At 41.0% G+C, this 26,131-nt stretch overlaps 1 protein-coding gene across 6 annotated transcripts in view; it reads right to left on the reverse strand.

The window, feature by feature from the left end:
- NOVA1 (NOVA alternative splicing regulator 1) overlaps window positions 1-22,968 on the reverse strand; it is a 131,207-nt gene extending 108,239 nt beyond the window's left edge. The window contains exons 1-2 of one of the 6 annotated variants that reach the window (XM_040333322.1): window positions 22,945-22,968; window positions 20,056-20,199 (exon numbers count right to left, since the gene is read on the reverse strand). In XM_040333322.1, coding sequence (XP_040189256.1) covers window positions 20,056-20,199; window positions 22,945-22,957 — 157 coding nt within the window. In that variant the 5' untranslated portion in view covers window positions 22,958-22,968. The other 5 variants (XM_040333317.1, XM_040333319.1, XM_040333320.1 and 2 more) reach the window with 5 other exon arrangements.
- Window positions 22,969-26,131: the final 3,163 nt, after the last annotated feature.

The raw sequence follows: 26,131 nt of genomic DNA on the forward strand, positions 1-26,131 counted from the left end.
TCCGTCACAGTATAAAGGACTCAAGGTGCAAGAGTTTCCATCCTGCAAAAGTAGTTGCTATGAGAAACTCACTATTTCTATTTCAACTCAATTTCTTATAGATTTCTTTTTCTATGGTGTCTATTTATAAAGCATTGAATAACTGCTGTCTTTATCTTTTTAAATGCTTTTGTCTGCAGTTTTGTTTAAATAAAAATGCCTGCCTTGTTTTGTGCATTGGAAGAACAGGAGAATGCTCCACATTTTAATTTCTCCATTTGTTTTTGTTGTATTTTGCAGTTTTTTTTTTATTTGATTTTATTTATAAAGATTTGGGTTTTGAAAAAAAAAAAAAATCTTATAGAGCACAGATCACAGATAGAGAACCTCCGGGAAACTGACAAAAATAAGGAGAGGTTTCTATTTTCATTGAAACCAACTCAGCATTTTTCTAACTTGCCAGTTGCTCATTAGCTGCTTTATAAATGTAGGAAAATTGTTCAGACATTTCATTCTGCTCTTTTATCAAGGCCATCCTACATCAAGTGACAGTGACATAAAAAAAAGGTATTTTCCCTAACAATAAATGTATGTTTTAGCACATACCTGCCATGGTTCAGGTCATTTTAAATGGAAGCTTTGATAAATATTAAATCTGTATATTATCAGCTTGCCGACTGCCCTATAGCAGATTTATTGCTGCTTGGGCGGCTGCACTGTGCAGAATCACATACAGTTTATATACGTGATTCGGCACTTTCCGTGTAGGGAGCATGTGCGCCCCGCTTCTGCTGTGATTTGTCACATCAAAATCTGATCAGCAGGTGCTGGCCAATGGATGTCCACCGGCACCCGCCAATCATTGAGCAGAGACACAGGACATAACTCTGTCTATGTAAAAAAGGCAGAGCTCTGTCCTGACAAGGGGAAAGTAATAATTGTCTTTCCCTACAAAGCAGGGAGTAAAATCCATCACTTCCCTTAGACCCCTTTCACACTGGAGCAGTTTGCAGGTGCTATTGCGTTAAAAATAGCGCATGCAAACCGACCTGAAACAGCGGCTGCTGTTTCTCCAGTGTGAAAGCCCTGAGGGCTTTTACACTGAAGCGTTGTACTAGCAGTACCTCTCCAAAAGTCCTGCTAGCCACATCTTTGGAACGGTGAAGGAGCGGTGTGTTTACCGCTTCTCCACCGCTCCTTCCCATTGAAAGCAATGTGAAACCGCGGCTATACCGCTGGCAATGCGCCTCTGTATTAACCTTTTTCGGCTGCTAGCGGGGGGTAAAACCACACAATTCTGGCGGTAAAGCGTTTATAGTGCAAAAAAAAAAAAAGGCAGTGGTGATCAAATACCACCAAAAGAAAGCTCCGATTGTGAAAAAAAAGGACATAAATGTAATGTATGTACAGTATTGCATGACCACGCAATTGTCAGTTAAAGTACTGCAGTGCTGTATTGCAAAAAAATATGGCCTGGTCATGAAGGGGGGTAAATCTTCCAGAGATCAAGTGGTTATTTGAAAATATTACACTATGTTAACTCTTGTAGAATAGGTCTATCCCTGTAAAGGATAGACCTAATACTTACCATTTTTTCCCATTTTTGGCTTGGGGTTTAATACCGCTTTAAAGTGGTCGTAAAGTCAGTGATTACAATTACCACCAGTCCCTCTGTTATAACAAGCTATACTACACAGTGTATGTTTTTTTTATTCTGCAGCTAAATACCTTTTTTCACATCGCCGATGTGCAGTCACATGACTGCTTGCCGCTCCCCTTCCCTGATCTAAGGACTACAGTGGGAGGGGCTGAGTGGTGTGGAAAAAGGTATTCAGCTGCCGAAATTTCTAAAAACACACACAATGAGTAGTATATTTTGTTATAACAAAGGGACTGGCAGTAATTGTAATCACTAACTTTACTGCCACATGGAATAGCGGCAGGAGGGGAGAGGAGGGGCGGGTGTGGAGATTGGCTCACACACTAGGAAGTGACAGGCAGGGAGGGGGAGAGGGAGAGATGCTAAGCACAGCAGGATGACAAAGACACGTAAACTGACCACAGTATCATGGATCAGCAGCTATGATTACCGTGGTCAGCACACCTAGGAGGATACAGGAACAGGCAGGATCAACCAGGTATTTTACATCATAGAAAAGGACAAATGACACTGCACAAGCACTGTGGTTTAACATGCTTTAAATTATCTTTTTTATTTATTTTGTATAGGGTTACAGCCTCTTTAACTTGTGAAGTACCACATGGTATAAATATTACTAGATTGACAAATGATACCAACAATTCTCTCAAGTCTTTTCTTCCTGTCGGTATGCCAATATCAGTTTAAAAAATAACAGCAAGGTCACACATATGTATTGGAGTGCAGTTCATGTCACCTTTTCCAAAGTTTCTTTATATTATTGTGAATGCCAAAGTGTTAAATAATATTGCTTGAACAAAGTGCTGAGCATCAAGACAAGGAATGCAGGAAAATCTGACTTTCCACAATGATTTCAGGGTTGGGAAAGCACAGACTGAACAGAGCTCTGTTGTGCTGTTTTTTTTCCAGTGCAATCTGACCTTGATCCGCACAATCTCTATTGTGCATTATAATTGCACGTTAATACAACTCACACACAGCTTATTTTGATTTCAGATCCCCCAGCTGGCGCTCAGTGTCACTTCAGCTGTTCGCTGGCCCCGTCGATTCCCCTGCTCCTCCCTACATCACCCTTCATAGGAGTAGCCAGAAATGTTATTCTCACAGCCAAGCAGGGAACACACACCTTCTCAGCTCTGATACACATGGTGAAGGCCCACCGTCTCCAGGCTTCCTGAGGAAGTTAGACCTCACACGTGTAACCCTTCCGTTGCCAGGAGGCCTCCAGGAAAATGTGATCTGCTTCTAGTCTAATGGTTCACAACAATTTCTTTTTTTCCCCAGTCAATTTCACAATAGGACATTGTTTCGATATGAGAGGGTTAATTCACAAAATGCAACTATTACACATTTTTGCAGGCCATAACCTGGGGGTAGGATCACACTAGATAAACATAAACAAAGTAAGAAGACATGCACTCAAGCCATATTGACATATTGGCTTATTGCACCTGATTTATGTGTGTTTACCTCTAAATGACTGTCCTGGTGACACCAGAACAAGAAATGAAGGCAAATGGGTGTCACCAGAACCGGATGACACAGCAATAAAACTGGACTGGTGTTCTGAATCTTCTCATCTACTCATGTAATCTTACTATGTCTGTCTTTTTTGGAGAGATATCTGGTCATTTTCTGTACTTGTAATACCTAGCCACCAGGACAGGAAGTGAGGTCCAGTTAGGGAAATGCCGGGGGAGCCATTTTTGCCTTCCCAAGTCAGATGGAACCCCTTTGGTGGTGCAGGTGACTGTCCCTCGGTGTCTTCACGTCCAACGCATCCTACATTGGTCTTGATGACGCAGAGAATCTTAGGCTCCTTTCACACAGGCAGACTCCGTCGCTACGAATCCGCCAGCTCAGCGGGAGATCTATCCGCAGATCTCCGCTGAGCCGACAGATGACAAGCTCCTCTCTGCTCACTGAGCGGTGAGGGGCTTGTCGGGTGCCGCTGCCTCCTATGGAGCGATCTGATGAAAATGGACAGCATGTCCGTTTTAATCAGATCTTACCCGATCCGCATGGATGGATGGGGACGTATCCCCATACGTCTGTTTTTAGCGGATCGTGTCGGATGTAAGCGAACATGCATCCGCTGACATCCGATGCTCCATAGAGATGCATGGAGCGTCCGTTCAAGTCCGCCGTCAAAACGGACAGGCAGACCTGAACAATATATTGGATTTTTCAACATAAATGAGCAGGTAATCCTTGCAGTGTGGGCAAAGACCCATTGCATTAAGAGTTTTTTAGGTTTCCTAGAGTTCAGCTTTAAAGTAGAAGTCCACCCTAACACTAAAATCCCTGCATCTACAGACATCTACGATCTAACACTAACCTATCTAGCCCTGTAAAGAACAAATCGGTATAAGCCGAAGCCGATCCCACACTGAGCTGTCAGCTGTGGCTTTGCTGTGGAGGCAGGTACAGAGGACACAGCTGACAACAGAAACCCCATAGTAACTCTATGGGTGACGTCACTCCCCATTTATTTCCCAGCCGTTGTCGGCTGTGTCCTCTGCAGAGCTTCTGCCGCTGGAGACCAGATCGGCTTCAAAAAAGGTATGTATACTGATTTCTTCTTTACAGGGCTATATAGGTTAGTGTTAGATCACAGATGTCTGTAGATGCAGGGATTTTAGCGTTAGGGTGGACTTCTACCTTAAGGATGTGTATAAAGGCTAACGGCAATTGGAACACAATTACAATGCTACAGCCCCCCTCCAGCCTCAAGATGTATCCATGATGTATAGAAGAAGCATAGCCTGTTCAGTTAATGGAGTGGTTACCATGGAAATGCCATCGTTGTCAACCAGTAACATAGAAGGAGCCTTCTCAATAACTGTCACATAGAGGTAGAGAGTATAAAATGGCCGAGTTCTACAAAATTACAAGGACAAAGAGGTACAATATGTTTTTTTTTTAAAAAGGGTTCCTTTAGAGACTAGCACTACAACTCAAAATACAAGCTGCCAGTTTCTATCAACCAGCAGTCAATTTAAGACAGCAGCTGCTTTAGGTTTCTAGGATAATGAAAAAAGTGTGTAAAGCACTTGTGTGGGTGGGCTATAGTTCTGGATCTAAGTGCTCCTTGGATCCTTGTGACATGTATAGTTTGTATTTAATGTCACTGACAAGAGGACAAAGAAAGGGAATGTAACAGGATTACCAATGCCTACTGTGATCCATCCAGATAAAAAATCTGACAAGTCTAAAATTTGAATTTGTCCAGTAATTGTTTTGTAATAGGACTGTTTTGCCTCGTACACACGATGCGAATATCGTACGACGGATTGTACGACTTTTTTCGCTTAATAGTCGCAAGTAAAATAAAATAGGTTATTAAAGTCACAAAAGTGATGTCATGTGTGTTAATGTATTTGTATTGTATTTTCGGATGACGACTATACTGACTAAACGAAAATCGTACGATCTGACATCGTACGAGGAAAATTTTTGTGCTTGTCCGATTAAATAATATCGGATGAACTGTCGTGATCAGCTCTCGAAAGTAGTGCACACACGATCCGAAAATAGTACGATTCTTCCTCAGACAATCGTTTGCGTCCGATATTCGGATTGTGTGTACGGGCCATTAGTCTTTGTGCTGTATCTGTTGCTTTATGATTAACATTTTTCAGTTAATGTCAGTGTTGTATTATTTTTTGCAGAAAGTTTGTTGGTAAAAGGAAATGTTTAGGTGTGCATGCCTCATGACATATTTTATTGAATCAGCCCTGATTATTGGTACATTTCATGTTCCCATGTGTAAAGATGTACTTAAAAGGACTACTCTGTTCATCCTTATTGTATAAGTTAAATATTATCTCCAAATTATTCATATTTTACTTCTTGCCAAAGCTGGCCTAACTAGAATTATTTTTTAATTATAATTATACATTTTATAAATGTACTGTATACTGTAGCAGGGTGGCTGTATGATTAGTACTCCTGCCTTTGCAGACTTGAAATTTGTGTTTTAGTTTCCAGCAAGGACCCTATCTGCATGTACAGTATCTCACAAATTGTAAATATTTTATTATATCTTTTTATGCAACAACACTGAATAAATTACACTTTGCTACAATGTAAAGTAGTGAGTGTACAGCTTGTATAACAGTGCAAATTTGCTGTCCCCTCAAAATACCTCAACACACAGTCATTAATCTCTAAACCGCTGGCAACAAAGGTAAGTACTGTAAACCCCAAATTGATCCCAATTAGCCATTTTCCCTCCCCGGTGTCATGCCTCTCGTTAGTGTTACAAGGTCTCAGGTATGAATGGGGAGCAGGTGTGTTAAATTTGGTGCTATCACGTTCACTCTCTCATACTGGTCACTGGAAGTTCAACATGGCCCCTCATGGCAAAGAACTCTCTGAGGATCTGAAAAAAAAAAGAATTGCTTCTCTACATAAAGATGGCCTGAGATAAGAAGATTGCCAAAACCCTGAAACTGAGCTGCAGCACGGTGGCCAAGACCATACATCGGTTTAACAGGACAGGTTCCACACAGAACAGGCCTCACCATTGTCGACCAAAGAAGTTGAGTGCACGTGCTTAGTGTCATATCCAGAGGTTGTCTTCGGGAAATAGACGTATGAGTGCAGCCAGCATTGCTGCAGAGGTTGAAGGAGTGGGGGGGGCTTCGCATGTCAGTGTTCAGACCATACACCGCACACTGCATCAAATTGGTCTGCATGGCTGTCATCCCAGAAGGAAGCCTCTTCTAAAGATGATGCACAAGAAACCCCGAAAACAGTTTGCTGAAGACAAGCAGACTAAGGACATGGATTACTGGAACCATGTCTTGTGGTATGATGACACCAATATAAACTTATTTGGTTTAGATGGTGTCAAGCGTGTGTTATCGGGGCAACCAGGTGGGGAGTACAAAGACAAGTGTGTCTTGCCTACATTGAGGGAACCATAAATGCTAACATATACTGTGACATACTGAAGCCAAGCAGGATCCCCTCCCTTCAGAGACTGGGTTGCAGGGCAGTATTCCACCATAATAACGACCCCAAACACACCTCCAAGATGACCACTACCCTGCTAAAGAAGCTGAGGGTAAAGGTGATGGACTGGCCAAGCATGTCTCCAGACCTAAACCCTATCATGCATCTGTGGGGCATCCTCAAATGGAAGGGGGAGAAGCGCAAGGTCTCTAACATACACCAGCTCTGTGATGTCATCATGGAGGAGTGGAAGAGGACTCCAGTGGCAACCTGAAGCTCTGGTGAACTCCATGCCAAAGAGATGAAAAATAATGGTGGCCAAAATATTGACACTTTGAGACCAATTTGGACATTTTCACTTAGGGGTGTACTCACTTTTGTTACAAACAGTTTAGACATTAATTGCTGTGTGTTGAGTTATTTTGAGGGGACAGCAAATTTACATTGTTATACAGGCTGTACACTCACTACTTTACATTGTAGCAAAGTGTAATTTCTTCAGTGTTGTCACATGAAAAGATATAATAAAATATTTACATAAATGTGAGGGGTGTACTCTCTTTTGTGAGATACTGTAGGTTATATGTTCTCCAAAAAAAGGTTTAGTTTTAGATTCATTGGCTTCTGACCAATTATGGTGTAGGACAGTGATGGCCAACCTTAGCACCCCAGATGTTTTGGAACACATTTCCCATGATGCTCAACTACACTGCAGAGTGCATAAGCATCATGGGAAATGTAGTTCTAAAACATCTGGGCTGCCAAGGTTTGCCACCACTGGTCTAGGATGTACTCGTATAGCAAGGAGCAAGGGGCATGAGGCTGTAAGAGGCTATTGCGCTGTCTGTTGTAAATTGTTCAATGTACTCTGTAAAAAAAAACTAGTATGGTGGTGCACTCTATAGGGATAGTAAATCAGTAAAATTCAATCATTTTATACATAGTCTGTGCTAATGAGCTATTATATTGTTGCAAAGAATCCACCTGGCTACTGAGTCAGAGGGGTGGAACGATTCCTGTCAAAAGTAAAAATGAATGCCATTTTGGTGATTGGATTAAATAAACATAGACTATTTAGGGCAGTGAGGTAGTATCAGGTAACATAATCATTGGCTAGAGTATTGGCATATTCTGCCAGTCAACACTGATTGATGCAAAGCAGGTGATAAAATAGTCAATGTCATATATATTTATTTATTTTACTTTTCAAAATTACTAATGTATGGGAACCTTAATGCCCAATTCCAGCAAACATTTTGTAGTTAGAATATTGTTAGGAAGAGTTCTCCGATTTCCATTGCCCTATTTATCACAAATGGTCATACATGGTTTGAAATTCGACCAGTTTAGCAGGAACCAGACAAATTTTGATCCATGTATGGCCTATGCTGTTCGAGAGGAGTAAATCTGGCGATCGACTCCAACCGAACGGGAGTGTTGTCATATATTCACAGTGGGAGGGATTCCCCCATCTACTTCGAATATGCGGATGGGGAAATCGGTTCCTTGTTTTTTTTTGTTTTTTTTTTATCAGCTGACTGTCTGATCAATTAAGACTGATCCATCCACGGCCAGCTTTAGAATTCTTCTCAGGACAGAACATGATACAAATGGGAAAGGAGCACAACTTCTAAGGCCCCGTACACACGACCAGTTTCCTCGGCAGAATTCAGCTTCCGACCGAGTTTCTGGCTGAATTCTGCCGAGGAAACTGGCCGTGTGTACACTTTCGGCCGAGGAAGCCGACGAGGAGCTCGACGAGGAAATAGAGAACATGTTCTCTATTTCCTCGTTGTTCTATGGGAGCTCTCGTCCCGCCGAGCTCCTCGGCGGCTTCAGTGCTGAACTGGCCGAGGAACTCGATGTGTTTGGCACGTCGAGTTCCTCGGCCGTGTGTACGGGGCCTAACTACTGTGTCTACCTGTCTTCCTATCCACTTCTTGTTCTGTTTTCACAGGGACATGAAAAGATGGAAAATCTCCCCAAATGAGTAGAGGGAACTTTTTAAGTTTAGCCTTAAAGGAACACTTAAGGCAAACATTTTTTTTTTTAAATAACAAACATGTTATACTTACCTCCACTGTGCAGCTCGTTTTGCACAGAGTGTCTCCTAAGAGTCGATTCACACTGCAGCGGCACGACTTCGGGGGCGACTCTGCAAGTCGTCCTGAGGACGACTTCTGAGGCGATTTGCAAAACGACTTCTGTATAGAAGTCAATGCAGGTCGCCACGAGCCGCCCCCGAAGTCGTACAGGAACCTTTTTCTAAGTCGCGTCGCTCCTATTAGAACGGTTCCATTGCATATAATGGGACACGACTCGTCAGGCGGCTGAGCCGCCTGACGTGTCGCCCCAGTGTGAACCGGGTCTAACCCTGTCTTCTGGGGTCCCTCTGCGGCTGTCTCGGCTCCTCCTCGCAAAAGCTTTCCACCTTCGTGCAAGCGAGCTCGCATGGTGGAAAGCTTTTGCGAGCATGCTCCCGTGATACAGCGGCCGGCATAGCCGCCGACTGTATCACTCGGCCCCACCCCCGGTGCGCCACGTCATCCGCTGTGATTGACAGCAGCGCCAGCCAATGGCTGCGCTGCTATCAATCCATCCAGCCTAGACAATCAATGGCCAGGCTGGGAACCGAAGAGGATCATGTGGACTCACGCGGGACTTTCGAGGGGTCAGGTAAGTAAAACGGGGGTTCGGGGGGGCGGTTCCGTCGGATGTTTTTTCACCTTAATGCATAGGATGCATTAAGGTGAAAAAACATTTACCTTTACAAGCCCTTTAATTTCCCCAAAGGACTAGTATATACATTTGTTATCTATATAGATGTAAATATTTGCATTATATATATATACAAAGGAAAATTAAAATAAAGGATTTCCACTATCTTATAGTTTGCTATAAGTATGGGATTTTTTTTAATTATTAAGCCATGTGTAGAACCTTTTTTTTTTCCATCAATGTCCTCTACTATACAGTGCAACATATTGCACCTCCAGATGACTCCTGTACTTTTTTTTGGCAACAAATGGAACCATCTTTTCATGCTTATAGCCCAAGGCTACCTTGTGTGATTGTCATAGAAAAGTGCCTTCAATTAAATGTATCTTGATCTATTCAACCTTGCATCCTGCTTTGTAAAAAAAAAAAGTTAAAACGCTGCATTGCCATGAGGGGCCCCTAGGCTCTGGGTGTGTTTACTGCATATTTGGCGGTGATTCATTGTTTTATATGACCTCTGTTGAGAAATAACTGCAAATGTATGATTTTTATAGAGCGGGTTTGCTGCAATTTAATTTTGGTTATTTCTTTCTGAGAATCAGTCATATATTACCCTTCAATGCCACCGCTATCTATATCATGTAAGCTTCTCCTTAACACCGTTTTTGCAGCGAGAGGGCCAAGACATGAAGGGAATGCCCACAGAATGTCTCTCCTCGTTGGCAGGTGACTGAATGTATGCTTAGGACGTAACTGTCCCTTCAGCTGACCGAGGGTTGCGAGATTACAGGAATATCCTCACTTCCAGGGAGGGGGGAGTTGCTATGCCCTAATAGCTGGCTTCGCTCCAAACTTCTAAATGAGACAATCTTACACTTTTACTCCAAGGGTACATAGAAATACGGACAGTAGATGTGTGCAACTGCAAACTCATCTGCAGAAGATTTGTTACGTGCAGACATTTGTTGCCAGCCCTTTAATAATGACTTAAGACTCATTCAATGTGCCAAGTGTAATATCTCACAAAATGCTTTCAATGCAATTTTTTAAATCACAAAAACTAAATGTACAGCAAAAGCAAATTAAGTTAGCCATTTTCCTTAAATTGGAGAAACGTTTATGAGTTTCTGAAGCTGGGAGGCTGCGGGATCTAGAGATATTATTGCTTATTTAATATGATTTTGACTTATCTAAAATTCAACCTTGTACAACCACAGAAATCTAACCCAGTATTAAATGAAAGACACGCCATATCAAAGCTAGTATAGCATATTGAGGTTGCAATTTCATTATACTGCAGCCAGCCAATCTCTAATCATCATTTTCTAGAGCAGGTTAGAAAAGAAATCCTAACTCCTGATTGGTAGCCAGGAGCAATGCAGCAACTTTAATATTTGCAAATCAGCCCTGATATTTTTATGTTTTTAATTTTTTATAATGCATATTAAGGGAAAGTGGCTGAAAGTTGCAAAATAAAAAGTAAATTTGTTGCAACAGAAACTTCAACTACGCTGTATGTTTATGTATAAAAAGGGTTTTTAATGTCATATCATTCCAGTCAAATAGAAGAAGGGGGGCACAAAGAAAGTCACATAGGGTGCCAATAGGAGCTTAGTGGCCGCTTCCCTGTTGGATGGAGTTCCTCCTCCTGCCCCATAGGTCAGGGTAATTAAGCCCAACAGCAGCTGCAGTGAAACCAGACACTGCTGTGGTTGAGTTCCTACCAGCTGGGCCCCAATTACCTGCAGCTTTCTACTGACACGTACAGTATATCAGACCTTTTCCCTTTAACCCAAGTAGTTTCAAGACTTCAAACTTGGTTACTGTACAAAACTGTATAAAGGGTTGTGAGTTTCTGAAGCTGGGAGGCTGCAGGATCTAGAGATATTAAAATTTCTCCAATTTCACTCCCACAATTCAATAAACACTTGTGCATAGTTTCTTCTAAAGACAGGCTGCAAAAGTCCAGCTAGACAGAGCCTGAAATATGGAATCTTGATGAGTGATAGTTCTCAATTCACAGTGGCTCCTTCTACAATTTTCTGCACTTGTGCTCACATTGCTATCTAACAAAATATGTTTTCTTGATCACTGTACAAATTCGGGAACCATTCCTTCTCGGTCACTAAATGCATGCTTTAAACCAATCTCTTCATTCAGCTACTAACAAGTCCTGCAATTATAATTAATCATATGAATGTTCAAAAAAAAAAAAATCCATTATTACAGTTGATGAAAGTGTATATAGCAATGGAAGTTTATTTAAAAAAGAAACCTAAAATAAATGACCTGTTTGGCAAAAATTTCAAGAATGTGGCAAAAATCTCGACATGTCTCGAAAATGGAGGGGGAGCCATGCTTTTTCAATTATGGGATCTATGATTTGGAAATTCATTATCTACAATTTTCCAAAACTACAATAAGGGGAGATACGAGAAGAAAGCATTTGCTCCTAACCTAATTGTGAGAAGCGCTAATAATGTGAATAGGAATTCTAGGGCCAGTCTGGGAAAGGCAGGGGTCAATTGCTAATTGTAATATAATACACATTGCTACAAAGCAGAGAAAGATTTTTTTTTCTGGAAAACATCATGTCCCAAGTACTTGGCACAGAATATATTTGCTTTTATCATTTGATAACCTATTGCAATGGGTTACAGAATTATACCGCCCAAAAATATTTATTGCTGAAGATTTTTACCAAATACCAACCAGTTGGAATTAACACCCCCCCCCCCCTTCTGGTAAAGGAGCCATCTTTCCATACTACTTTTTTCTACTTTATATTGCATATCATAAGTTACCTATATGGTTATAGTGAGTCTGCAAGTATCTTGTGAATCAGCTGTCAAAGCTGTGAAAAAACACACTGAATGAAAATGCATTCATTTTTCAGATGTAATAGGCCTTTTAACATTTTTTTTTAAATTGGGCCATGTGTAAAATATTAACTGTACAAGGGTAAAAATGTTATTACTAGATGTTTGACTTTGGACTTCTTTAGTTATTACTTTTAGGTCAAATATGCCCGAGTGCCGCTTCTGAAACAATTATGCATTTGTTTAAGTGAACAAAATTCATATGATATACACATACAAGACCTATTTGTGAATACTTGTCACTTCATTTGCTTGACGATTAGGTGAACCAAGTTGAAAACCCTGCAAATGATTGTCTTGTCGCTCATGAATTTTATTACACATAGAGACATTGCGTCTGAATTACCTGAACTCATAGTTGACTTTACCACTGCTTGCAAATAATGTGATTCTTGCATGCTTGCTAAGTTAAAAGCTAGAAAAAAAAATCTTATCTCTGCATAGGGGCTAATTTAAAGGTAGTTTCCCATGCTTAAGAGGATGGTGCTTATGCCAGTTAAAATATGAGCATTTATTAAGTAGCAAGGCCCTGGTAAAGCACACATGGATGTGGTTTTAAATAAGCTCCTCTACTTTTAAATGACATCATGGGAACGCAATATGCACAAAACATGCGCACAACCTCAGGGAATGATCCATTTGAGGTCACAAAATGAGGACAGGTGAGGAATTTTAAATTTCACGCTATGGAACTCTCTTGAAGCGATGAGCACCCTACAGCGGCACATACTCATTACAGTTTTTGGACACAGTTACAGTTTGATGGTTCGGCATTCTGCCATAGGCTGCTTAGGAGACAAGCGATGGCTTCATTGTCTGCATCATCCACAGAAACGGTAGTGAAACATTCAATTTTTAATATGAGGCTGAGTAAAAGTCTATGTTATTTCACAGCCAAATAATTAGCGAGATAGGCACTGAAAAAAAAGCAATCTGATGACACATCACTATGCAGCATTTGAGAAGTACGAGACAGATGTGTTTGGTGACCGTAACAAACAAATGTGTTTTGGCTTTAAACATTAAGATTACTGATAGAAATCCTTTATACTACTCAAGATAGAGATAAGCAAAACTGATGCCTCTACTTGTGAGCATTGAAATATGCACCGCTGCTCTGAATGGACGCCAGTCCTAACAGCTACTCCTGCTTTATCACCCTGTCTGAATCAAAGCTCTCTCATTCTCTGTTTACTGCTGGCTGAAACCCAGACACATTCATATAGTCAGAGTGGGACACAAATAAATAGCTGAGTGGGGATGAGATCCATCTCTACCATTGGTACAAGAGTCATGAATTGTGCAGAATAATTTTTTGTGCAGATTTGCACAGGATAATTTTTTCAAACCATAATACACTGCATGGTCTTTGAACGATGGCTATCAGACATAGAGAATTCAATAAGGGGCTTTTAGATAAGCCAGTCCCCTTTTCAGAAAAGGATGGGGGTCCAAGACAGCCATAACGTCAGTAAATTGTAAATTGCTTTAAGGAAAGCACAGGGAGAGAATAGGGTTAGTTAGAGAACCCGCAAGCTCTTCGGGAAAACAACCCCTTTGTTGACCTTTTTCTAATTATTAAGGGGTTTTTTTTGTCTTTCATTTTTATTGTATGGCTGATCTGAGGTCAGCGGTTACTTTAGCCTACTGTCCCAACAATAACAAACTTTTTTTGTGCTGCAAGGTCTCCCTTTAAAAAAAAAATGGGCTTTGTTTCAGGTGGCGGTATTTTGCGGATTTAATTTATTTTCTTGGGTTTATTGGTGTTTATTTATTTATTTTTCTTTTGCCAAAAGTTTTTCCCTTTTGAAAAAATTTGCTTTTGTTCTAGGGGTGGTATTTTGGGGCTTTTCATTTCTTCTGTGTTTTTTTTCTTACATCGATTTTTGTGTTTTTGGTGTCTAACGCAGAGCATTCACTTGTTACTGTCCATCTGTTCTTTAAGCTGCCTCTTTGTTTGCAGCATCCTGCTGCATCATTGGAAAATAAAAAAAAACTAAGTGCATTAGTAGTGTGAACCCAATCCACCTCACATTATATAACACATGGAACGCACCCCCATATCCCCATAGATACAATAAAAGTTAGGCATACACCAGTTAGGCCTATTATTCCTGATTAAAATTCTCCTCCTGGCCAATTTTGCACTGCTGTATCCTCTGTGGGATCTTAACTTTTGCAGCAAATCCCAGTTTGTGCTCTTAGTCTCTAAAAAAATTGGGCCTAGGCATGCTTGGAAATTGCCCAGTGGCAGAAAAGTTTTGCAATGATATAAACAAGAATACTTCGAGCAGACTATTGGCCATATTGTCCACATGTGTCACTGCTAAAACTACCTGAACAGATTGGGGTTCTGCTGCTGTATGCAAGTCAAGCTAATAAAAAACAATCCACAGATAAATATATGTACACTGTCACTGAAACTATCCAGCAAAATAATGGTTTCAAAAATTCACTTACAGCTTTAAAGTTTCCCCAAGCATGTATTTTCAACACTGTCCTCAAAGCTACATGAAAAGACACCCTCCCTGGCTGTATGCTATCTTTTTTTTTATTGGTAAATGTGCTCTATGACAGTGCCCAGCTTTCCATGCCTTTTGATTGTAGTTTGACTATTAGCCCTACCAATAGTCATAATTTACCACAACATTTTTTGCTGCATGGACTTTAATTGAATCCACATTCAAGTTCGGATACATCAAATTTTGAAAAATATTCATCAAACCCCTGGCAACACCAAACCTGGGCAGATTGACCCATCACTATAGCTAAGGTTGAAACCGGAATTTTTCCATATTCGCCATTTTGGGGACAGTGGTAAATTCATTATACAACTGAATAGGGAGATGAAGAAAACTGGCATGCTGGTTTTATAAAGGTGAACACACAGTACTAACTATGTGGCATTTCATTTAAATCTCATCAACCAATCTCAGGTAAACAGCATAGATAGAGAAAGTGTTTTTTTTTTTTTCCATTGATGAAAGCAGCCGTGATGGAAATTCAGGAGTGTGAACCTGTAGAGGAACCAGAGGAGTTTCTTTACCAGTGTGCTTATCTTGGCTAATAACTGCTTGTAGCACATTTTGGGAGCAAAGTAATTGTGTGACACGCTTCAGTGAATCTTTTCTTACATCTCTGGATATCGCTTTTCATTGAGATAACGGCTGGTCAGTTCAGACCACAGAGCTTAAGAGACAGTATCAACTACAACTAAAAATGAGAGAATGTTTGGAGAAAATTAGTGGGTCTGGATAGCAAAGGAGGGACAAAGTGTTTATTTTTTATTTATTTGTATTATTCTTCATGCAATTTGCCTTGCGGGTATACTGTACCTATTCAAAAACACTTGGAAATAATAAAAAGATATCCAAGTTGCTATGGTCCATACAGAGATGATACGATTCTACATGTTCATGTGATCTGGAACCTGTAGATACATGAGCCAAATGGTTCTACTAGAATGAACTTTGACTAATGATCCAGGCAAGGACTACAATGTGATTTGGTGTTCAATCTTCTGCTATGCCCGATGCCCTTAATTAAAATTAAAATTTCCTTTTCGTGTTCAGCTTTCTCTGCGATTGAATGCTTCCAGTCTTATTAACAGTTACGTTTTAATAAACTAGGTTTTAACCAACAATTGTAATGAACATAAGTGTGGTTTCAACATAGGTGGTCCGCGCGTGTGATCTATTGTACATCTCTGAATGTTATTTCCTTTTTTTCATTGTCTTATATCTCTTTTGTATCAGTAGAGTCACAAAATGCAACTAATAGTCAACATGAAGTTCATATTTGATCATTTTTGGACAGTAATATAGTACTTTGTTACACTAGAAAATAAACTAGTTTGGGATTATAAGTAGGGTGATTAGGGACATCACAGAGCTATGATTGCTGATGGTTATCTGCAATGACGACACCACAGTGTTTAGTAAAATGCGGATTCAATGCTCCAGCACTGCCACCTGCGGAATTTTTTCTGTAAAGAATATACCTAGGCATTGATGTTTCATGGAATGCTTTTCACTAACTGGTCATATTCAGTATAGATCTGTGTTCATTTTCTATCAAACAATAACTATATTTTCAGTCATTTTCTATGGCTTCAACCATCCCATTTAGAGTAGCTGGGAGCGTTTAAGAAAAGCTTACAATCAAATCGGTATAGATCAAGGTTTTACGCTAGTCTCAACTGGAATTTAGGAACCTTTAAAAAAACGATAGTAAGACCATTTACAAAATGATTTTGGAGGAAAATGAATGATAGTATCATAGCCACACCAAAAACAATTTGCATGCAATTTGTCATACCAGTTAAAATATATACTGGAATTGACATTACAGCATAGGTGGATTTGAAGAGGGAGATCCAGTATTAGTGCATTGGACTGAGAATAATACATGCAGATTTCCATAGGTTGTATTAGAATTGGGGTTCGATGACACTTTAGACATTAATTTCTATAAGTTTAGCAAGAACACTAAGAGAGTGTAAAATATGTTCAGGTATTTCTATAGGAACTCAATAAAAACACCTCAAAATAAACCAAGCATCGAAAAGTGTCAATGACATTTCATTAAGAAAATGATGACAATTATATTGCACACATAGCAACATACGGTACAAATGCATTCCTGAATCACATTAAATTTCCCTAGATAGAAGTCATTGCTGCAGGATAGTGCCTTAGCATCACAATAGCCAACGACATGACTATGACTTTGGATAGCTTGGGAGAACGATCGACATATATGTACATTTAGGTACACATAATGTGCGCAAAGTGTATATTTTCACCTTGGGCAAAACATTGCCAGCTTTTCTTTATTATCAGTAAATAAAGTAGAGCTGAAAAAATAAAAACAAAAGCCCAAATAAAATGCCATGAAAATATGCAGGGACGATAAGGTTAACATGGAAACCCCACCAGCTGTCACAATGAAGAGTCACATATAGTGACATCATTTCATTCCTTATTGCCTAAGTGATAGCATGCAGCTAGACATCCATGTAAAAAACATACACCATTGTACACGTAGACATCCACTAATAGTGTGCAATGAAAATTTTCACCAGCCAACAAAATGAGTGTGTGTATCAAACTATTGGCGCCTTCCTTTTGTTCCATTTCTTATTTGAACTATTCCTACACCCTTAAAAGCGCTTTCGTCATTGAAAAATCTCAATCAACAGAGAGAAGCATAAGACATATGTCTCTGTTTCGATATTACATGAACTCACCAGTATAGACGTTCCTTTACTGTAAACTCAAATCACTACCTAATCACAAGAACAGAATTTAAATCTTAAGCAGCACAAACATCTCTCTCTGAAGGTCAATTATATTATACATACTATGTGCAAACGTTCTTCAATCACAAAAAAAAAAAAAATCAATGAACCAGGACTGGTTACATCCTATTCAGTTGTTAAAATGTATAGGAAATGAACGTTGAAAGTGGGTTTCCTAACTAGTATATCAACAGGTCATTGGAAGGATATACATATAATAGTACACACAAATACACATATATACATATACATGTGTAAATTATTGTGAGTACCCAGCTTTTTGTTTGTTTCTAAAACTAAATGAATATTTCCTTTCAGGCCTAAAAGCCTTATCTATCAAATTACATTTATTATAAGCAGGTTATCTAGTAATTTAATTGCCACACTGAAATTACAGCTTAAGCATAATTGTGATTCATTGTCTGTATGATATTAGGATTTTTTTTTTTTTTTTTTAATATGATGTATTTAGGACTTAAAAATAGTACCAGTTTCAATCTTTCTTGCATAAAAATAATATAAATGTATATTATATATATATATATATATATATATATATATATATATACACACATACACACACATACAATTAAAATAAAGTGGTACACTGCACACAACTAGAGCCCAACATTTCCATGTAGAAATATAGCAAGGCAGCTAATAAAAGCACAGCATGAATAGCAGAGACAGGCACATATGTACACTCTGCTACAAGTATGGCTCAGGACTGCAAGACTCAAACCAATTCAAGCGGAATTAGATTATTGGCAAAACAAGGCCACTTTTAATCTGGAATTTGGGCTATCTTTTCTAAACACCGCTTTCCTATAATATCTCAGCACATCTAATACAAACTCATGTATAATGCAAGAAATGCTATTTCATTTTCAGCTGTTAAACAGCAAATTCAATTTGGCTGAACGGTTGTCTGCCAGATATATTACCTTATTAAATTTGAGCATTAAGCCCCCCCCCCCCCCTCACAATGTTATTTTTATCTGACTATGCTGCAGTAAACTCTGATCCTTGCTAATCTCCATTTCTGAAAACATTAAATCTATACCTACATGTATGCATATAAACTGTCAATCCTCCTGTAGGATGTGTGCTAGTAGGTATAGTGACCACATTCAGTCCAATTGCCATCACATGTATAATTTACATTACTGTAAGGGTATAGCTACCTACATTACAAAGACAGACTGTTTGAGGAAGGCTGGATGCAGCCTTGTCCTATTAATCCTACAACCCCTTCCTGATGTACCTACTACAATAATTTCTTCATTACAGGTAATGCTCACACTATGCATTTGAATAAGGACAAATGTGAAAATGATCGACAATCAACAATTGTTTTAAATAATTCTAAGAAGAAAGTCATGCTTACACAAGGGTCTCATACATACCAAACAAGCCTCCCAAAACCTTCTGCCATTAAAGCATAATAAGGCAACATTATCTCATTAAAGAAATGCTATGTGCAGCGCACTAACGGTGGCTTGCCTAAACCGATGTTTTGTCTGGAAGAGGATGAACACTAGGCATTTGCATATATTTTTCAGATTTTTATTTGCAAACAGTACAGCTAAATTACGCAAAACAGACATCCTCCATGCTTTTCATTTGCATGATCTTTCCTAGAAAATGGTATTAAATAGACTTTCCCATATCAAACCGTGACACAAAACAATGGCTCCTAATTGTATAGTAGGGGCTGATGTAATTACAAATGGTTTGGATCGCACGTCTATGTATTTGGTAAGTGACTTTCGGCCTAGTGTCCTATTGCAGTCTTCTTTTGTGGTCTAAGAGTGGCAGCCTTTGAAGTAGAACATCTAATTAACTTACTGACCTTTCACACTATATTCTTACAGGGTGACACCATTGCTTTAGCAGTTCATTGCAATAACTGTCCTAATATATGAACATCCAGTGGGCGATACCCATTGTCAAATCTGCCTTTTAGATCCTCTTGGGTTGTCTATAACGGACACACCACTATATTTAGAGTCCAATCAGCAGAAAGCTGCAGCTGCTGCATAGATTCTGCTAGGTAGAGATTGGTTTATACTAAAATCTGTTTTATATTTTATTTGGGCATGTTCTGTCTGTGCCGACTTCTGTTTATTTTTGCTGTAAACTGCGCAGTGGAATATGCCATGACATCTGCCATGGCATCCACTCATGTTCACAAAACTAAAATGTCACCAAGATTGTGTGACTCCAATCTAAATCCTCCTACACAGCAAGTGTGTCATAGGCAGGCAGCAATTTTTCTGCCCCTTTACCCTCCCTAGATTCCAAAAGCTCTATAGAAAAAAGCTGCCAGTAAATGTGGCTTACCACTGGCATTAAGATGCATACAATGCTCAACAAACCTAAGCAAGGTCGATCACCTCATAGCCAACTACGAAGATAAAACAAGGGGGAATGAAAAAATATCAGGCAGCAACATAACTGTACATTCCATTCTTATCATCCCAAACACAGTTATTCAATGATGCATTTACATCCTACTCGGCAGCAGACTTGTTACGTGCTGGCACGGGTCTGGTCTTTACCTGGATAGAAGTCTTTGGATTTGGACAGCTTGATTGTAGCCCCTGTTTCTTTCTGTAGCTGGACGATCGTCTGCCCACCCTTTCCTATGATAGATCCGGCTGCATAACTAGGAATGAGGACCTTCAGGAAAAATTGGCCGTCTTCTGTCAAGGGGTAAAGAAAATAAAAATAAAAAAAATTAACAGTTAGAATACAGCAGAGACACGACACAATTTTTCAGACATTTGCAACTCGATGTACATAATGTAATGTTTTTTTATCCATGTCGCTGTTTCTGCTACACACTTACATAAGTCCCTATAACACCGCTTGTGGGCACAAATCAAATCTATCAAAAATAAATAAAAAATTCTGTTTTATGTGAAATTCAGCCTATAATCATTGACAAAAAATACATTGAAATGACATAATCCATACCCTATATACAAATAATAATAAAAAAATATAAAAATGCAAAGCAATGCAAGATGAATATACGTGGATGGATGAGGCATATGACAAGCAAAACTCTTTATCAACATCTGCTATGAATGAACCCATGCAAAATCTCACCTCTGAACAGCATGTTTAATTTGTAAGCATTAGGTAGTTGCCAAGAAGAAAAAAAAAAAAAAAACTCAATGCAATGTGGAATGACTTCCACACTAATCCCAATGTATTTCTTTAGCGTCTTTCAATCTCTCATGATCCTCCTATAAGCTTATTAATTAAAGTCGTTTAAGAAGATTTTCCCCCTTATTTCAAACTGATCTAAAGCTTAAATCACAGTTATCTTAAATACGCACAGGTCACCGGATATCGACGCGTTTAACCAACAAAGTAAAAGCAAAAAACAGAATAAAAAATAAAATGGAAAACATAGCAAAATTGGGAAATCAATGCCCCAGCTTAATGGAATGATTGAAAATGTTGAATGTTTGTTCATTTGTTTTTAATATAAAACAAGTCACTGACTTTGCATAACCTCAACATGTTCCAGTAAATATATATCCCTGTACAGTTTATGATAAAAGTGCAGGTCCATGTGTGATTCCTGTGCTGGGAGCATACATCCAAGCCAAGGAAAAAAAAAAAATGATCTTCCTTCAATTCCTCAGCAAATGCATTCACCTCTGCATCGTTGCATTGTTATGCCTCCAATAGGAATGAACGTGAAGATGCTAGGACACATCACCAGGATGCAGAAGAAGCAACCCCCAGCTCCTGTGAGCTGAGCCTCTCTCTCTCTTCCCCCCCCTCCCCCAAGCTCACAATTAATGATTGGGGGGAATAAAAAAAAAGGCACACAGTATTGCTCCAAAAATCCGGGCACTCGGGAAAGGGAAGGTTTGTCTTGCTAAATAAAAGGATGCCCAGAAACAATGAGAGGGGACCGAGAGGTGCAGTCACTGATGTGCAGCTGACTGGTCTGGTCCCTGCCTCCTCCATGCATCTTCCAGCACTGGGATTTAACCTGTTCCTTTCCGGAGGGCTGCAAGTGATGCCAGTTCCTGCATCCCCTACATCAGCAGCCGTAGTGATTCACAATGAAACCCTTAAATCAGCCGCTTTTACATCCACAGCATCTATTGTAAGCACACAATGACATGCCCATGAAGGGCAGGTACCCCTTTCTGCACCCCAAAAGCATTAAGGGGGTGTATATGTGTATTGCCTTAATACAAAGCATATTGCAATGAGAGCACAGCACAGGTTGAGGACGTAAGCCATAAAAATCCACAATAATAACACAAGAAGACGCCATTTTGACCATAGATTACAATGAACATGCCTGATTTAGAAGCCCCCAGCAACGTACCACACACCCCCAACATGGTGCCTGTACCAGGAGTGCATGCAGGGCCAGAATCCGTCTCAATACATCTATTCCACCCCCTAGCAGTACAGCAGACAGTGCACTCACCTCCAGTGTTGGTCCTCTTCGTGCTTCCAGCCTCCGGGGGTGCTTCCAGGGGTCTCTTCCGTGAGTCTGGGGGGTCCAGGTCTATGGGCACCCCACTATGGGTCCCGTTTTGCTGGATGGGTGCTGCCGCCATCATGTTGGTAGGCTGCAGCAGGCTGAGAGCACAGGGTGGGGGGGGGACTCTGGGGGTAGGCTGGGGGGTCACAGGCTGGAGCAGGAGGGGAGTGAGGGGGTACCCCACTACCTGCACTGCGAGCACTGCAAAAGGGGAGCCCCCTGGTGCACCTCCAAAAAATACAGACACCGCTATACAACGAAAGAAGGGAAACAGACAGAGAAGAGCAGCCAAAAATAAATAAATAAAAGAGAAGCCAGGAGGGGGAGGAAAGGGATGGAGAGAGAGAGAAAGAGAGAGGGAGAGAAAAGAGGGGGAGGAGTGCAAAACGGTGGGGGTGGCAAGGAGAGTGTGCAGGGAAAAGAAGAAGGGGGTGATAGAGAAGGATTGGGGGAATGAGAGAAATATAAAGGAGGGAGGGAAGCGGAGAGGTGGCAAGCAGAAAATAAAGCAGGATGGCAGAGATGGAGAACGACGGCGATGGAGGTGGAGGGGGGGGGGGAGGGAGGGTGCAGAGTGATGGGGAGGGAAGGGGTGTGTGGAGGAAAGGGATGAAGAAGGGTTGAGGAGGAAAGAAAAGCAGCCACAGCGAGATGTGTATGTGTGTGAGAGAGGAGCAGTGCTGATTGCAGCCTCTGACTTGTTTCCTTGCTTTCTCTTCTCCTCCTCCTCCTCCTCTCTCTTTTGTTTCCTAATAATCCCCCTGCCTGCTGCTCACACTGGATCTCTTGTGGCTGCTGTTGTGTTCAGCTGTACAGCGTTCTGTCCTCTGCTGGCTGGGGTCTGAAGTGTCTGTGTATATATAAAGGATGCTCTAGCACATCCCTAGCCCAGCATCCCACACAAAGCCTTTCTGATACCTACACCTACCTATATAGGTCATCCGCAGGAGCACAGGCTCAGTGCGCTCACATAGCTTTGCCTTCCCCAGAACCGTGACATGCTCCTTTAACTTCTTACTTGCCAGATGGTTCCTCTGACAGCACCGCCTGAAAAAAATAAATAAAAAAAATACGCATTATTAATTGAAAGCTGGTTAACCACCAGATGTCTGAATACTTTAGCCTGATGCAGATAGATCCATGCCAGTATACTGCATGTTCATGCTATTTTTGTCTGGTTGGCACACAGCAAAGTAAATTGATGATACAGCTGTAGAAAAGAAAAAAAAGATTTATATTATGTAAATTGCAAAAAAAACAAAAAGCAAAAACAAATAAACAAAATGTGAATCTTTTCTCATGCCAGACTTCTCCAGGCAATTTGAAGGGTCCTTTCCTACCGCACTGCTCATAAAACTCACCACCGCGCTTTAAAAATACATATGTGTCGTCGATGAACATTGAGGATGTGTTCACACTCGTAAAACGTTGCGCTGCTTTCAGTGTGAGCTTCTGAAATGCGCATTGAGCTGTTTACTTTTTTTTCAACTTTATTTGAAGTGTTATGCACTAACGCTTCTTTCATGTCTCTGCACAGAAGTGAGTTGTCGTGCGGCAATCTGCGATGCCATCCAGTGTGCTGAGGAAAACTGCAAACACGCTGCGTTTTTCCACACTGCATCGTACATTTTCACTAGCGGTGAATAATCGCAGGTCTCTGCACATCACTATAAGCACTTAACATGTATTTTGAGGCAGATTGCTTTGTCTTATACCGGGTTTTTATGCATGCTGGCATGTGTTTTCATGTCCTCAAGTGACAGGTCCCTGAAAGGCTCAAAGGGCCAGATTCACAGCAGTAATACGCCGGCGTATCTACTGATACGCCGGCGTTTTTTTCAAATATGCTGCGTCGTATCTTGATTTGGAATCCTCAAACCAAGATACGACGGCTTTAGGCAAAGATCCGACAGGCGTACGGCTTCGTACGCCTTCGGATCGTAGGTGTAATTTTCCGGCGCCCGCTGGGTGGAGTTTGCGTCGTTTTCCAGCGTTGGGTATGCAAATTAGCCGTTTTACGGCGATCCACGAAGGTAGGCGCGTTCGTTACGTCGTCACTAGTCGGTTTTTCCCGTCGTTCCCGCGTCAAATTTCAATTTTTTTGCGGAAGACGTCTGGGAATACAAAACGACGTAACGCATGTCGCCGTTCAAAACATTACGTCAGGGCGACGTCATTTCGCGCAAAGCACGACGGGAAATTTTCACACGGAGCATGCGCAGAACGTTCGACGCGGGAGCGCGCCTAATTTAAATGACACACGCCCCATTTGAATTAGGTGGGCTTGCGCCGGACAGATTTACGTTACTCCGTTGCAAGTTAACACGTAAGTGCTTTGTGAATCAAGCACTTACGACGAAAACTTGCGGCGGAGTAACGTAAAGGGGATACGTTACGCCGCCGCAATTTTTCATGAATCTGGCCCAAAATACTTACAGCAAATAATTATTTTTATACCTTTACATTCACTTGCACTGCATTTACATGTAATAAAGCGAAGTTACACCCAAAAGTGAAATTTCCACTCATTATACTCCCCCCCCCCCCAGCCCGGTGCCACATTTGGTACCTTTTGGGGGGGGGGCAGGATACCCCGCGCGTCTTTCACAGGTATTTTCTTCCACTTCCGTGAGCCTCAGGCCCCGGGTATTGACGTCACCGCCCGGGCTCCCTCCTCTTCCCACCTACATCCCCGTTGTAGGAGTAGAAGAGCGGAGCCTCGCGCATGCACAGTAGGGTTCCCGGCATGAAGCTGTAAAGGCTTAACTGACGGGCTCCCTTACTCGCAATGGAGGCGACATGCACCCGACAGCTGATGGAAACATCAGCTGCGCTGCCGACATCGCTGGATCCCGGTCAGGTAAGTGTCCGATTATTAAAAGTCAGAAGTTGAAGTATGTGCAGCTGCTGGCTTTTAAATTTTTGCCATTATCACTAGTGGTTGCTATTGCCGCTAGCGATAATCACTGTCCTCTCCCAGCGGGGACAGCTTCCCCCGCCTGCCCCTACCCTCCTGCCAGGAGAAGACAAGGGCCCGGCAGGAGGGATTCCCACATCAACGATATCTTTGTTGATGGGGGAATTTTGCTAATTTCTCCAAGCATTGCCAGCCTCAGGCTGGCTATACACTATACAATCTGATTGTGCAATCCCCTTTAGATCTACCAACAACTATGAAGTGCAAGGGCCTGCCTTATTAGATAGAGACTGATTGGATAGAGTAGATAGGTCCTCATATTACATAGTTTTGATAAATCTAATGTTTATTGTACAAAGATTGTATCGTTAAATTGTAATGTGTATGGTGCCTCTTAGTGCAGCACGGATGAGCTTTTAGGGTTTGTTCACATATAGTGCAGTGAATTTTATTAGATAGACACCAGTTAATGCTAGGGCACATAGAAAACAATTGTCTTCTACAGTATCTCACAAAGGGGAGTACATCCCTCACATTTTTGTAAATATTTTATTATATCATTTCATGTGACAACACTGAAGAAATTACACTTTTTGTACAGCTTGTATAACAGTGTACATTTGCTGTCCCCTCAAAACAACTCAACACACAGCCATTAATGTCTAAACCGCTGGCAACAAAAGTGAGTACACCCCCAAGTGAAAATTTCCAATTTGGGCCCAAAGTGTCGATATTTTGTATGGCAACCATTATTTTCCAGCACTGCCTTAACCCTCTTGGGCATGGAGTTCACCAGAGCTTCACAGGTTGCCACTGGAGTCCCCTTTCACTCCTCCATAACGACATCACCAGATGTTCAGTATGGTTTAGGTCTGGAGACATGCTTGGCCAGTCCATCATCTTTACCCTCAGCTTCTTTAGCAAGGCAGTGGTCATCTTGGAGGTGTGTTTGGGGTCGTTATCATGTTGGAATACTGCGATGCAGCCCAGTCTCCAAAGGGAGGGGATCATGCTCTGCTTGAGTATGTCACAATACATGTTGGCATGTATGTGGTTCCCTCAATGAACTGTAGCTCCCCAGTGAAGGCAGCACTCATGCAGTCCCAGACCATGACACTCCCACCACCATGCTTGACTGTAGGCAAGACACACTTGTCTTTGTATTTCTCATCTGGCTGCCGCTACACACGCTTGACAC

This window comes from Rana temporaria, chromosome 13 (genome assembly GCF_905171775.1).
Source record: "Rana temporaria chromosome 13, aRanTem1.1, whole genome shotgun sequence".
In the NCBI taxonomy this organism is placed as follows: domain Eukaryota; kingdom Metazoa; phylum Chordata; class Amphibia; order Anura; family Ranidae; genus Rana; species Rana temporaria.